At 43.7% G+C, this 12695-nt stretch overlaps 1 protein-coding gene across 1 annotated transcript in view; it reads left to right on the forward strand.

Moving 5' to 3' along the window:
* The window catches only part of LOC125452340 (dynein axonemal heavy chain 8-like), a 1165100-nt gene that overhangs the window by 968094 nt on the left and 184311 nt on the right, over positions 1-12695 (forward strand). Inside the window, exons 78-79 of the mRNA XM_059645122.1 lie at positions 354-525; positions 6693-6848. Of these exons, the coding sequence (XP_059501105.1) occupies positions 354-525; positions 6693-6848 (328 nt within the window). The remainder of the gene's footprint in view (positions 1-353; positions 526-6692; positions 6849-12695) is intronic.

The following is a 12695-nucleotide window of genomic DNA, read 5'->3' on the forward strand; positions in this document are numbered from 1 at the left end:
AATTGTCCCCAGGTTAACATCACTCATTGCGTACTCTGTGTTCTAGACACACACATATGATGCTCAGACAAATTACCATCCCAAGGTGACACCCAGCATACCCATGCTAGAAGTTTGCTCACACAGTACATACAGCACTTTGTTTTGAAAACCACATCGACAACACCCAAAAAACAGGGTTCAGATAGCTGTATTACATGGAGACAAATAATTCAACACGCACCATGCTAACATGGGAAATGCATTGTGTTTACAGATAGCCCAGTGGTTGACAATGTTGATTTTTATCTCACACTGATACCCTCTACTGTTGATTATACACTGTTCGTTTCACTTTGCCTCTTGCACTTCAGGTTGGTGGGAGATGTGCTGTTGGCTACCGGATTTCTCTCATACAGTGGTCCTTTCAATCAAACCTTCAGAGATATATTGTTTAAAGTAATTTGGGAAGCAGAATTGCAGAAAAAGAGAATACCCTATACAGACAGTATGAACGTCATAAGCTTTCTGGTGGATCAGCCTACGGTAAGACTGACTCACACACATTTCGATCTATTAACTTTCATGACAATGCTTTTTAGTGCTGTAGTGAAAAGTTGCGTATTCTTAAAATGTTTGGTTTGATACCTCTTAAAGATGTTACGGGCTTGGTTAAAGATTTCTTCATTTATATCGGTCATTTAACAGTCATCTTTATTTCAAAATTTTTCAGATAGACAGAAATGTTAATCTTTTCCAGCTGAAATTATTTTCCTCCGAGTTTCAGATTTCACTCTTTGCACCTTAAACAGGACACTGAAGGCCTTGATCTTGCCATCCTGTGTTTGTGTATGCTGTTCAAACTTTTAAAAGATCTATTTAGGAGGGGTACTTGTTTCAGTACCACTTACCCACTATTAGGGGTAAAACATGTGAAGCCTCACCAGATTTTATAAAATTCAGTGTGGAACCAATAAAACTAGAAGACTACTTTCAGGGGGATAACATTTAACAAGAAAAAACAAGAAATCTTGTTTTTATTCTTCATGGGGGGGATGTACGTATTGTTGGCAAGGCCAGCATTTGTCATTCATCCCACATTAGTCTTGAGCAGATAGTTTTCTAGGCCACTTCAGAATCAATCACATTGCTATAGATCTGGAGTCTCACATAGAGTAAACCAGGGATGGATCACAGATTTCCTTCTCTAATGGGTGTTAGTGTTGCCTAGGGTTAGAGCATTTTCTCTATGAAGAGAGGCTCACTAAGCTTGGGTTGTTTTAGCCACCAACACACTAAAACAGCAGCTAATGAACTTAAAAGACCCTATACAGACAACAAATAAAACGAACGTCATCTACAAAATACCTTGCCATAACTGTGACAAACACTACATTGGGCAAACTGGCAGAAAGCTAGCCACCAGGATACATGAACATCAACTAGCCACAAAATGACATGACCCACTATCACTCGTATCCTTACATACAGATGAGGAAGGACACCACTTTGATTGGGTCAACACATCCATCCTAGGACAAGCCAAACAGAAACATGCACGAGAATTCCTAGAAGCATGGCATTCCAACCGGAACTCCATCAACAAACACATTGATTTGGAGCCAATCTACCATCCCCTGAGAAAAAAAACAGGAAATGACACCACCAATGCAGGAAATGACATCACCAACCCAAGGAAACCTAACCAGATAAATAGAAAGCAGGACATAACACCAGCACTTCGTCGGAGGCTCACTGATGATGTTACCTAGAATGGTGATGAAACGAATGAAAACGAACCTTCTAGCTCAGTGAGCAAACTCACATCCAGGGATGTGTCAATTAGGTGGGCTAATAGGGGAATGGGTCTGAGTGGGATGCTCCATGAGTCGGCGTGGACTTGTTGGGCCGAAGGACCTGTTTCCACACTGTAGAGATTCTATTCTAACGTAGATTTATCATAGTTCTTGTGCGGAGGGTCTGAGGAAGATTCACCAGACCTGAAATGTTAACTCTGTTTTCCCTTCACAGATGCTGCCAGACCTGCTGAGCTCCAGCAACTTTGTTTTTGTTCCACAGTTTTTGTGGGTTCAGACTCAATGGACTGAAGGATCTCTTCTGTACTGCATGATTTTATGACTTTAGTCTCCAGAGTGAGGCACAATCCAAGAGAAGGGCAGGGCAGGACTGGACATGCAACATTCCAGAGCTTCGTCATTTCAGCTGAGATAGAGGAGGATGTGAAGGGGTGGGGAAGTTGTGTTACTGTTAAGGAGAATGTCACAGCTGTACTAGTATCACCTCTCATTCTCTAAATTCCTCTCCCCCCATACTAGGTACCAACCTAGTGAACCATCTCTGGATTGTCTTCAATGCTACAATATCTTTCCTTTAATAAGGGGCCCAAAACTGTACTATTATCTGAATAGTACCTCATATAGTTTTACCAAAGCCTCCTTATTTCTAGACTCCATTCCATTTGAAATAAAGGCCAATGTTCCATTTGCCTTCCCTCATACCTGCTGAAATTGGGAGAACTAGCTTTTTGTGATTCATGGACAAATTGAATCTAAATTCCACCAGTTGACATTGTAGATTTTGAACTTGTCTCGGAAGTATTAGCCAGGGCTTCTGGGTGATGAATCATCATCTCCTCAAAGTCAAGAGGAAAATAAGCTGCTTAACTGCTACTCATAGTCTGAGTTCAATTCTGCAGTAATCAACGCAGCGGCAACTGAAGGAATCAGTTAAAGAAATATAGCATGTAGGACTAATAAGGAAAATGAAGGGGTTAAATAGCTCCTGGCCAAGATGTTCTCCTGTATTTTCACATTGGTTCATCTGATTTTAGTAATGTAAAGAACATCCTTTCCAGAAGATAATGGTAATTCCTGAAGAGTCGCAGATTGGACATAGTTGAAGATATTTTGAAGCCAGTCTTTTGTTCTATTAGAATTTTGTGTGAATCTTGTTTGCTGTACAGATTTCAGAGTTTGAAGAGATTTCAGATACAGAGTATTTGGAAAAAGAGAAAGAGACGCTTTAAGAAAGACAACTAGGAGTTTGAACCTCTTGCCTGCTTGTATGTAATAAAAGAGTTTTGACTCGAACCATATCTGAAGTGTGTTCCATAATAATTAATCTTAAAACTCAACTTCAGGGAATGTAGTACATCATAAAACATAAATAGTGCCAGAATTAAGACAGAAAATGTGTTAGTGATTTTTTTAATGTGGTCTTTGATGTGGGCAGTATTGATATTCTTCATTAAATGACACCAAGTATTATGGGGCCAAAGGCAAACTTCCTTTCTGCCACCGTAATACTGGTCTTGACTAACAGTGCCACACCTCCCCCTCTTTTACCACCTGATCTTACTGAAACATCTAAACCCGGAACCTGCAACAACCATTCCTGCTCCTGCTCTAGCCATGTCTCCAAAATGGCCACAACATTGAAGTCCCAGGTACCAACCCGTGCTGCAAGTTTACCCACCTTATTCCAGATGCTCCTGGCATTCAAACAACCTTCACAGTTCAAACAACCTTCCTGCCTGCTGGTACACTCCTACAACCTTTAAACCTTATTCATGACCTCACTGCTCTCAACCTCCTGTACACTGGAGCTACAATTCAGGTTCCCATCCCCCTGCTGAATTAGTTTAAACCCTCCCGAAGAGCATTAGCAAATTTCACTCCCCCCCCCCCCCCCCCCACACCCCCCAGGATATTGGTACCCCTCTGGTGAATAACTGAGGTCCTAGAATCAATCCCTACAATTGTACCCACAATTCACTGCCTGCCATTCAGAAAAAGATCCATTTATTCCTACACTTTGTTTCTTCTCTGCCAACTAATTTTCTATCCGTCTCAATACGCTATCACTAATCCCAAGTACTTTAACTTTACACATTAATCTCTAATGTGGGACTTTGTCAAAAAGCCTTCTGGAAGTCCAAATAAACCATATCCTTTGGATCTCCCAATCAACACTACTAGGCATATCCTCAAAGAATTCCAGTAGGTGTATCAATATGATTTCCTTTTCGTAAGTCCATACTGATTTCTGACTCTACCACTGTTTCTACATACTCTGCTAACAAATCCTTGATCGTGGATCTTGATCAGATGTGCCACTGGGCCGAAGAATAGCAGGTGCAGTTCAATTTAGATAAAGGCAAAGTGCTACATTTTGTAAAGGCTAATCAGGGCAGGATTTATACACTTAATGGCAAGGTCCTGGGAGTGTTGCTGAACAAAGAGACCTTGGAGTGGAGTTTCAATGTTCCTTGAAAGTAGAGTCACAGGTAGAAAGGATAGTGAAGAAGGCATTTGGTACACTTGCCTTTATTGGTCAGTGCATTGAGTACAGGAGTTGGAAGGTCAGGTTGCAGCTGTACAGCACATTAGTTAGGTTACTTTTAGAATACTGCATTCAATTCTGATCTCCCTGCTATAGGAAGGATGTTGTGAAACTTGAAAGGGTTCAGAAAAGGTTTACAAGGATGTTGCCAGGGTTGGAGGGTTTGAGCCAAAGGGAGAGGCTGAATAGGCTGGGGCTGTTTTTCCTAGTGCGTCAGAGGCTGAGAGGTGACCTTATGGAAGTTTATAAAATCATGAGGGGCATAGATAGGGTGAATAGCAAAGGCCTTTTCCCCAGGGTAGCAGAGCCCAAAACTAGAGGGCATAGGTTTAAGATGAGAGGGGCTACAATTTAAAAGGGACGTAAGGGGCAACTTTTTCACACACAGGGTGTATGTATGGAATGAGCTGCCAGAGGAAATGGTAGGCTGGTACAATTACAACATTTAAAAGGCATCTGGATGGGTATATGAATAGGAAGGATTTAAAGAGATACAGGCAAAATGCTGGCAAATGGGACTAAATTAATTTAGCATGTCTGGTCACATTGGACAAGTTAGACTGAAGGGTCTGTTTTCATGCTGTAAAGCTCTATGACTCTGTGATTCTTACTTTAACCACTACTGGCGTCAGATTCACTAATCTGTAATTCCTTTTTTTCTCTTTACTTCCCTTTTTAAATAGAGGGGTTACATTAGCTACCCTCCAATCTGCAGGAACTGTTCCAGAATCTCTGGAGCCATTGCCTATCTACTGTCTTTCCTTTCAAAAATATTTCCCAATCCATCGTTACCATTTTTACTCTTTATAATAAGAACATAAGAACTAGGACTAGGCAATTCAGCCCCTTGAAGCTTCTCTGCCATTTCATATCGTCATGGTTGATCCCATCTTGGCCTAACTTCATTTTTCTGCCGACTTTCCTTAATAATTCAACCTATTACGATTACAAACTCCTTAAATTTACTCAGTATTCCACCATTTTCTGAGAGAAGTTATTCCCCTTCATCTCTGTTTATATTTGCTACCACTTATCCTAAAAGTATGACCTCTCGTTCTAAATTGCCCCACATGAGGTGACGTCTCCATACATCTACTTTGTCAATTCCCTTTAGTATCTTATATTTATTTACATGTGGGGCATGGGTGTCACTGGCTCACCAGCATTTGTTGTCCATTCCTGGTTGCCCTTGAGAAGGTGATGGTGAGCTGCCTTTTTGAACTGTTGCAGTCCATTTGCTGTAGGTGGACCTGCAACACCCTGAAGGAAGTAACTCCGGGATTTTGATCAGAACAGTAATAAATTTCCAAGCAGCTGGTCTTCTACCTACGTATCCGCCATCCTTGTCCTTCTACATGGAAGTGATTATGGGTTTGGAAGGTGCTGTCTAAGCATGTTTGGTGAATTTCTGTAGTGCATCTTGCTGCTGCTGAGCATCGCTGCAGAGAGTATGGATGCTCGTGGATTTGGTGCCAATCAAGCAGGCTCCTTTGTCTGGGATGGTGTCAAGGTTCTCAAGTGTAGTTTGAGCTGCACACATCCAGGCAAGGGGGAGTATTCCATCACAATCCTGACTTGAGTCTTGTAGATGACTGAAAGGCTTTGGGGAGTCAGGTGATGAGTTACTTGCCGCAATATTCCTAATCTCTGAGCTGCTGTTGTAGCCATTGTGCTTTTGTGGCAACTGTAGTTGTGTTTCTGGTCAATGATAACCATAGAATGTTGATAGTGGGGGATTCAGTGACAGAAACACCACTGAACATGAAGGGGTGATGGTTGGATTGTGTCTTTTTGGATTTGGTAATTGCCTGGCATTTACTTGGGCAAGTGTTACTTACCACTTTTTAGCCCGATCCTGGGTATTGTCCAGATCTTGTTGCATTTGAACATGGACTGCTTCGGTGTCTGAAGAGCTGGTGCTGAACATTTTGCAGTCATCAGTGAGCATCTCCATTTCTGATAGAGGGAAGGTAATTGATGAAGCAGCTGAAGGAGTTGAGCCTAGGAACTCAAGCAGACATGTTCTAGAGCTGGTAAGACTGGCCTCCAACAACCACAACCATCTTCCTTTCACCAGGTATGACTCCAATAAATTCCTCTCTTAAGTATACTCTCATTTATCCATACAGTACAGGCCTAAATTGCTCAAAGATGAAATTTAAGCTGAGAATCACCACACTGTTAGTCCATTATCATAATCACTAGCGTACCTGCTACAACTACCTCTAATGGCAGTATCTGACATTCTTTATTAAATATTTGACTTGATCTTCACGAATCATTTAAGAACAATAGTTGACACCAGCTTTACTTCATTGCCTTATTAATTATGTGTTATTTTATCTTTTCAGATCAGTGAGTGGAACCTGCAAGGTTTACCAAGTGATGACCTATCAGTTCAGAATGGCATTATCGTTACCAAAGCAACCCGGTATCCACTTCTTATTGACCCTCAAACACAGGGTAAAACCTGGATCAAAAGGAAGGAGAAAAATAATGAACTACAGGTAGGAATGAACAGATTTTTTTAAGCATCCTATTAATCACAAACATGAAATAACCGAATACCACTAATCAGCACCCTGCAGAATTCATTTTCTTCATTGGTTTCTCCCCTTACCCTGCTGACTCTAGAGACACTGTTCTCAAATAACATAAAAACAAATTGCTGAAGAAACTCAGCGGGTCTGGGAGTATCCGTGGAGAGAAGGTATAGTTAATGTTTCAGTTCCAGTGACCCTTCTTCAAAACAGGGGAATTCTCCAGCAATAACAGATAACTAAGTGTGGAGCTGGATGAACACAGCAAGCCAAGCAGCATCTTAGGAGCACAAAAGATGACGTTTTGGGCCCAGACCCTTCATCAGATACTCTTTTTGTTTCAGATTTCCAGCGTCCACAGGTTCTTTTTTTTTGTTTATTTAATACACCTCTCTCAAATGTTTGCTTTTCACAGTAAGACATGGCATAGAATGTTAGCTAGCTGAGATAGTAGGGCAAGGCAATCTCAGTTCCTCCCTCATCTCATTATCTACAGAAGCAGAATTCCAAAGGGATTTGCTTGTTGATGATGAAGAATGGTGAAGTTTCTCCTTTCTAACATAGAATGCTGACACCAATTATAATGACTCTATTATCATTTGGGTCTGTGGATCACCTAACTGAGCACAATAAAATTACAGAGTAGAGAAAATGGCAAAAACTGAAGCCAAGATAACAAAGTGTGGAGCTGGATGAACACAGCAGACCAAGCAGCATTTTAGGAACACAAAAGCTGACGTTTCGGGCCTAGACCCTTCATCAGAAAAGGGGGAGGGGGAGAGGGTTCTGAATTAAATAGGGAGAGAGGGGGAGGCAGATCGAAGATAAATAGAGGAGAAGATAGGTGGAAAGGAGACAGACGGGTTAAAGAGGCGGGAATGGAGCCAGTAGAGGTGAGTGTAGGTGGGGAGGTAGGGAGGGGATAGGTCAATCCAGGGAGAACGGACAGGTCAAGAGAGGCGGGGACGAGCTGGGCTGATTTTGGGATGCGGTAGGGGGAAGGGGAGATTTTGAAGCTGGTGAGGTCCACTTTGATACCATGGGGCTGCAGGGTTCCCAAGCAGAATATGAGTTGCTGTTCCTGCATCCTTCGGGTGGCATCATTGTGGCACTGCAGGAGGCCCATGATAGACGTCATCTAAAGAATGGGAGGGGGAGTTGAAATGTTTCACGACTGGGAGGTGCAGTTGTTTACTGCGAACCGAGCGGAGGTGTTCTGCAAAACAGTCCCCAAGCCTCCGCTTGGTTTCCCCAATGTAGAGGAGGCCACAATGGGTACAGCGGATGCAATATACCACATTGGCAGATGTGCAGATGAACATACGCTTGATGTGGAAAGTCTTCTTGGGGCCTGGGATGGGGGTGAGGGAGGATGTGTGGGGGCAAGTGTAGGACTTCCTGCAGTTGCAGGGCAAAGTGGCAGGTATGGTAGGGTTGGAGGGGAGTGTGGAGCGGACAAGGGAGTCATGGAGAGTGTGGTCCCTCCGGAAAGCAGATAAGGGTGGGGATGGAAAAATGTCTTTAGTGGTGGGGTCGATTGCAGATGGCGGAAGTATCGGAGGATGAAGCGTTGGATCCAGAGGTTGGTGGGGTGGTATGTGAGGATTAGGGGGATTCTCTTTTGGCGGCTATTGTGGGGATGGGGTGTGAGGGATGAGTTGCGGTAAATGCGGGAGACATGGTCGAGGGCGCTGCCGACCACTGCATCCCAGAACCAGCCCAGCTCATCCCCACCTCCCTAACCTGTTGTTCCTCTCACCCATCCCCTCCTCCCACCTCAACCCGCACCCCATTTCCTACCTACTAACCTCATCCCGCCCCCTTGACCTTTCCGTCCTCCCTGGACTGACCCATCCCCTCCCTACCTCCCCTCCTACACTCCCGTTATCACTGATCTAGCTGCTGGAGAATCCGAGATAACAAAAGCTTTTTCTGATGAAGGGTCTCGGCCCAAAATGTCAGCTTTTGTGCTCCAAAGATGCTGCTTGGCCTGCTGTGTTCATCCAGCTTCACACTTTGTTATCTCCAGCAGCTGTAGTTCTCATATTCCTAAAAACTTACTGCTACATTAAAGTGCTCCCTCCTGTGGTGAGAGTGTCACTCTGCATTAATGACTGGTCATGTTTGACACTAATGCGGTGTCTACACACTGCAGCAGAGACAGCAAAAATAGCTTTTTCTGATAAGGGGTCTAGGCCCGAAATGTCAGCTTCTGTGCTCCTAAGAAAGCTTATAGCTCCAGGTCAGAAATGGAAAGGCGCATGGTTTCCAACAGCAACTTCTGAAGCACGAGGAAACCCAGGAGTTTCAATCACTATTTTTCAGATAAGGTTGTAGAATCTTAAGAAGCCTTTAGTGTGGAGATCGTGAACAAAAACAAAGTTGCTGGAAAAGCTCATCAGGTCTGGCAGCATCTGTGGAGGAGAAAACAGAGTTTCACGTTTCGGTTCCAGGTGACCCTTTCTCCAAACTGTTCTGAGGAAGGGTCACCAGACCCGAAACGTTAACTCTGTTTTGTCCTCCACAGATGCTGCCAGACCTGCTGAGCTTTTCCAGAAACTTTGTTTTTGTTCCTGATTTACAGCATCCGCAGTCTTTTTGGTTTTTATTTAGTGTGAGATCGTGTTGTCGCTTTGGTAGGTTTTTGGTATTTGTAAGGATAAAATGAATATTTAAATATTTTCTGATGTTTATAATAAAGTCTTTCAAGACTTTACATTCAGTGTACCATATTTAAGGTTTTTTTTCCCTTTATTTAATATTTTATTCTTTTTACTAAAAGTACACTGGCTGCAAATTGTGAGTGCATGCAGTAACTGACCTCTATGGCTTTAAAAAAATGGATGTAATAAGCCAGGTTTCACTGTGGGATCTGATTTCTCCAGTATTAATATCAGCTGGATTATAACATTAGCTACTCATTGCATGACAAATATTTTCCATATATAATTTTTACATTTTTTTAAATTAAGACTTCTTTCTTTTCAATCCTTTCACTAATGGGACCACGTTCTCAGTAGTTACTCTGTCTGGGCCACCAATGATTTTGAATTCTTCAATCAGTTCCTTTTCATGGACAGATACACCCAGGTCCTTCTGCTCCTGCAATCCCTTTAGTAGAATAGTACCCATTATTTTGTACTGTTTCTCCATGTTCTTTGTATCAAAGTACATTGCCTCACACTTCTCCAAATAGAATTTCCACCTCCACCAATCCGCCCACTCCACCAACTTGTCATTTTCTTTTTGAAATTTTACACTACCATCACAGTTTACATGATCCCAAAATTCATGTCAGCCAAATATTTTGAAGTTGTCTCTGTATACCAACGTCTAGATCGTTAATACGTATCAGGAAAAGCAAGGATCCCAATATCAATCACTGTGCAAGGTAGCTTAGTGGTCACAGACCTGGGTTCGATGTCAGCCTTGGGTGACTGTCTGTGTGGAATTTACACATTCGCCCTTTGGCTGCATGGGTCTCCATTTGGTGTTCCAGTTTCCTCTCACAGTCCAAAGATGTGCAGGTTAGGTGGTAAATGCAGGGTTACGTGTGATAGACCTGGGTGGAATGCTCTTTGGCAGGTCAGTGCAGGTTCAATAGGCTGAATGGCCCCTTTCTGCACTGTAGGGATTCTGTGATTCAAACTTCATTACAAACCTTCCCCCAGCCCATAAAAGAATCCATTAACTATTGTGCTTCCTTCCTGTTACTCAGTCAACTTTGTATCCAGTATCCAAATTACAGTTGTTCATCATGTACCTGCGTAAATTTCACATGGTTCAATAATACTACAGAGCAAAATATTCATCCGATGGCATCCATCAGTGACAGCTCAGCAAAAGTGGAGACAAGCAATAACTTTTGACAATTCCTATTAGATGAAGAGTCAAAATTCTTAGCCACATTTATTACTTCCTTCAGAAAATACCTTTTTAATTGTTTACCATTTGGTGTTACTTCAGCGTCCAACAGCTTCCAACTTACTATAACCCATATTCATCCATGATTCATCTGACACCTCATGCCGGTTTCAAAGCTTCCAGTTTACTGGCCCCAGCCACCTCCTTTTTACCATGGATGTGCAATCCCTTTACACATCCATTCCCCACCAGGAGGGTCTTAGGGCTCCCTGCTCATCCCTGGAGCATTGACCTGAACCATCTCCACCCACCACCACCCTCCTCCGCTTGGCTGAGCTTGTCCTCACCCTCAGCAGCTTCACTTTCAACTCCTCTCATTTTCTTCAGGTAAGAGGGGCTGCCGTGGGTACCCGCATGGGTCCGAGTTATGCCTCTCTCTTTGTGGGGTACATGGAACATTCCTTGTTCCAGTCCTATTCCTGCCCCCACCCACAACTCTCTCTCCAATACATTGATGATACCATCAGTGCTGCTTCCCTCTCTCGTCAAGAATTGGAAAACTTCATCAATTTGGCCTCCAATTTCCACCCTGTCGTCACTTTCACCTGGTTTATCTCTGACTCCTCCGTTTGTTTCCTCGAGTTCAGATGAGGCCAACTTCAACAAGGGAGCCTCCAAAATGTCCACATTCTTTCTCAACTGAGGATTCCCCAGCTCTGTTGTTAACAGGGCCTTCAATCGGGTCTGACCCCTCTCCCCCAGTTCTGCCCTCACCCATTGTCTTCCCTCCTGCAACAGTGATAGGCTGCCCCTTGTCCTCACCTACCATCCCACGAGCATCCACATCGAGAAGATTGTCAGCTGCCATTTCTGCCACCTCCAGCAAGATACCACCACCAGACACATATTCCCCTCCCCTCCCTTGTCCGCCGTCCACAGGGACCATTCCCTCCGGGACACCCTAGTCCATACCTCCCTCACCTCCAACACCTCACCACAGCCCTATGGTGCCTTCCCCTATAATCAGTGAAGGTGCAGCACCTGCCCATTTACCTCCTCCCTCCGCAGTATCCAAGGGCCAAATGTACCTTCCAGGTGAAGCAACACTTCACCTGTACTTCTAAGAATCTAGTCTACTGCATTCGCTGCTCACAATGTGGTCTCCTCTACGTTGGGGAAAAGAAGCGTAGACTTGGCGACTGCTTCGCAGAACATCTACGTTCTGCTCACAAAAAAGACCCTGAACTACCTGTTGCCTGCCACTTCAATGCATCACCCTGCTCCCTGGCCAACATCCCGGTCTCCGGCTTGCTGCAGTGTTCCAGTGAAGCCCAGCGCAAGCTGGATGAACAACACCTCATTTTCTGCAAGGGGACTCTACAGCCCTCCGGACTCAATATTGAGTTCAATCATTTTAGGGCCTGAACTCCCCCATGTCCCAGACCCCCACCCCACACACCAGGCCTTGTTACCACATAGCCTGTCACTACACACCCCCTGTTGTTAGTCAGTAACAGTCCCCATTAACAACTATTCACCCTCCCAGCCTGATCATTAGCAACTGTTTTGTCTGCCCAACTGTCTTTCTCTCTCTTTGGGCTCTATACTACTGTTTACTCCCTACCCCACCCACCTCCCTATTTTCCCTATTTTCTGCATATAAACTGACATTTTCCCAGCCACCATCAGTTCTGTGGAAGGGTCACCAGACCCGAAACGTTAACTCTGTTTTCTCCTCCACAGATGCTGCCAGTCCTGCTGAGCTTTTCCAGCAACTTTGTTTTTGCTATAACTAGGATCTTAGAGAGCCTCAACAGAGTTATTTGTCATATGGGTGATATTCTGTTTCATAGTTCCATTACAATAGAGCATGATACCAGAATACAGATGCTGCTGCAGTGTTTACTTGCCGTGGGGCTTAGGTTCAGCCATGAGTGAATTTTCCAAGCC

The sequence above is a fragment of the Stegostoma tigrinum genome, chromosome 4 (genome assembly GCF_030684315.1).
Source record: "Stegostoma tigrinum isolate sSteTig4 chromosome 4, sSteTig4.hap1, whole genome shotgun sequence".
NCBI lineage: Eukaryota > Metazoa > Chordata > Chondrichthyes > Orectolobiformes > Stegostomatidae > Stegostoma > Stegostoma tigrinum.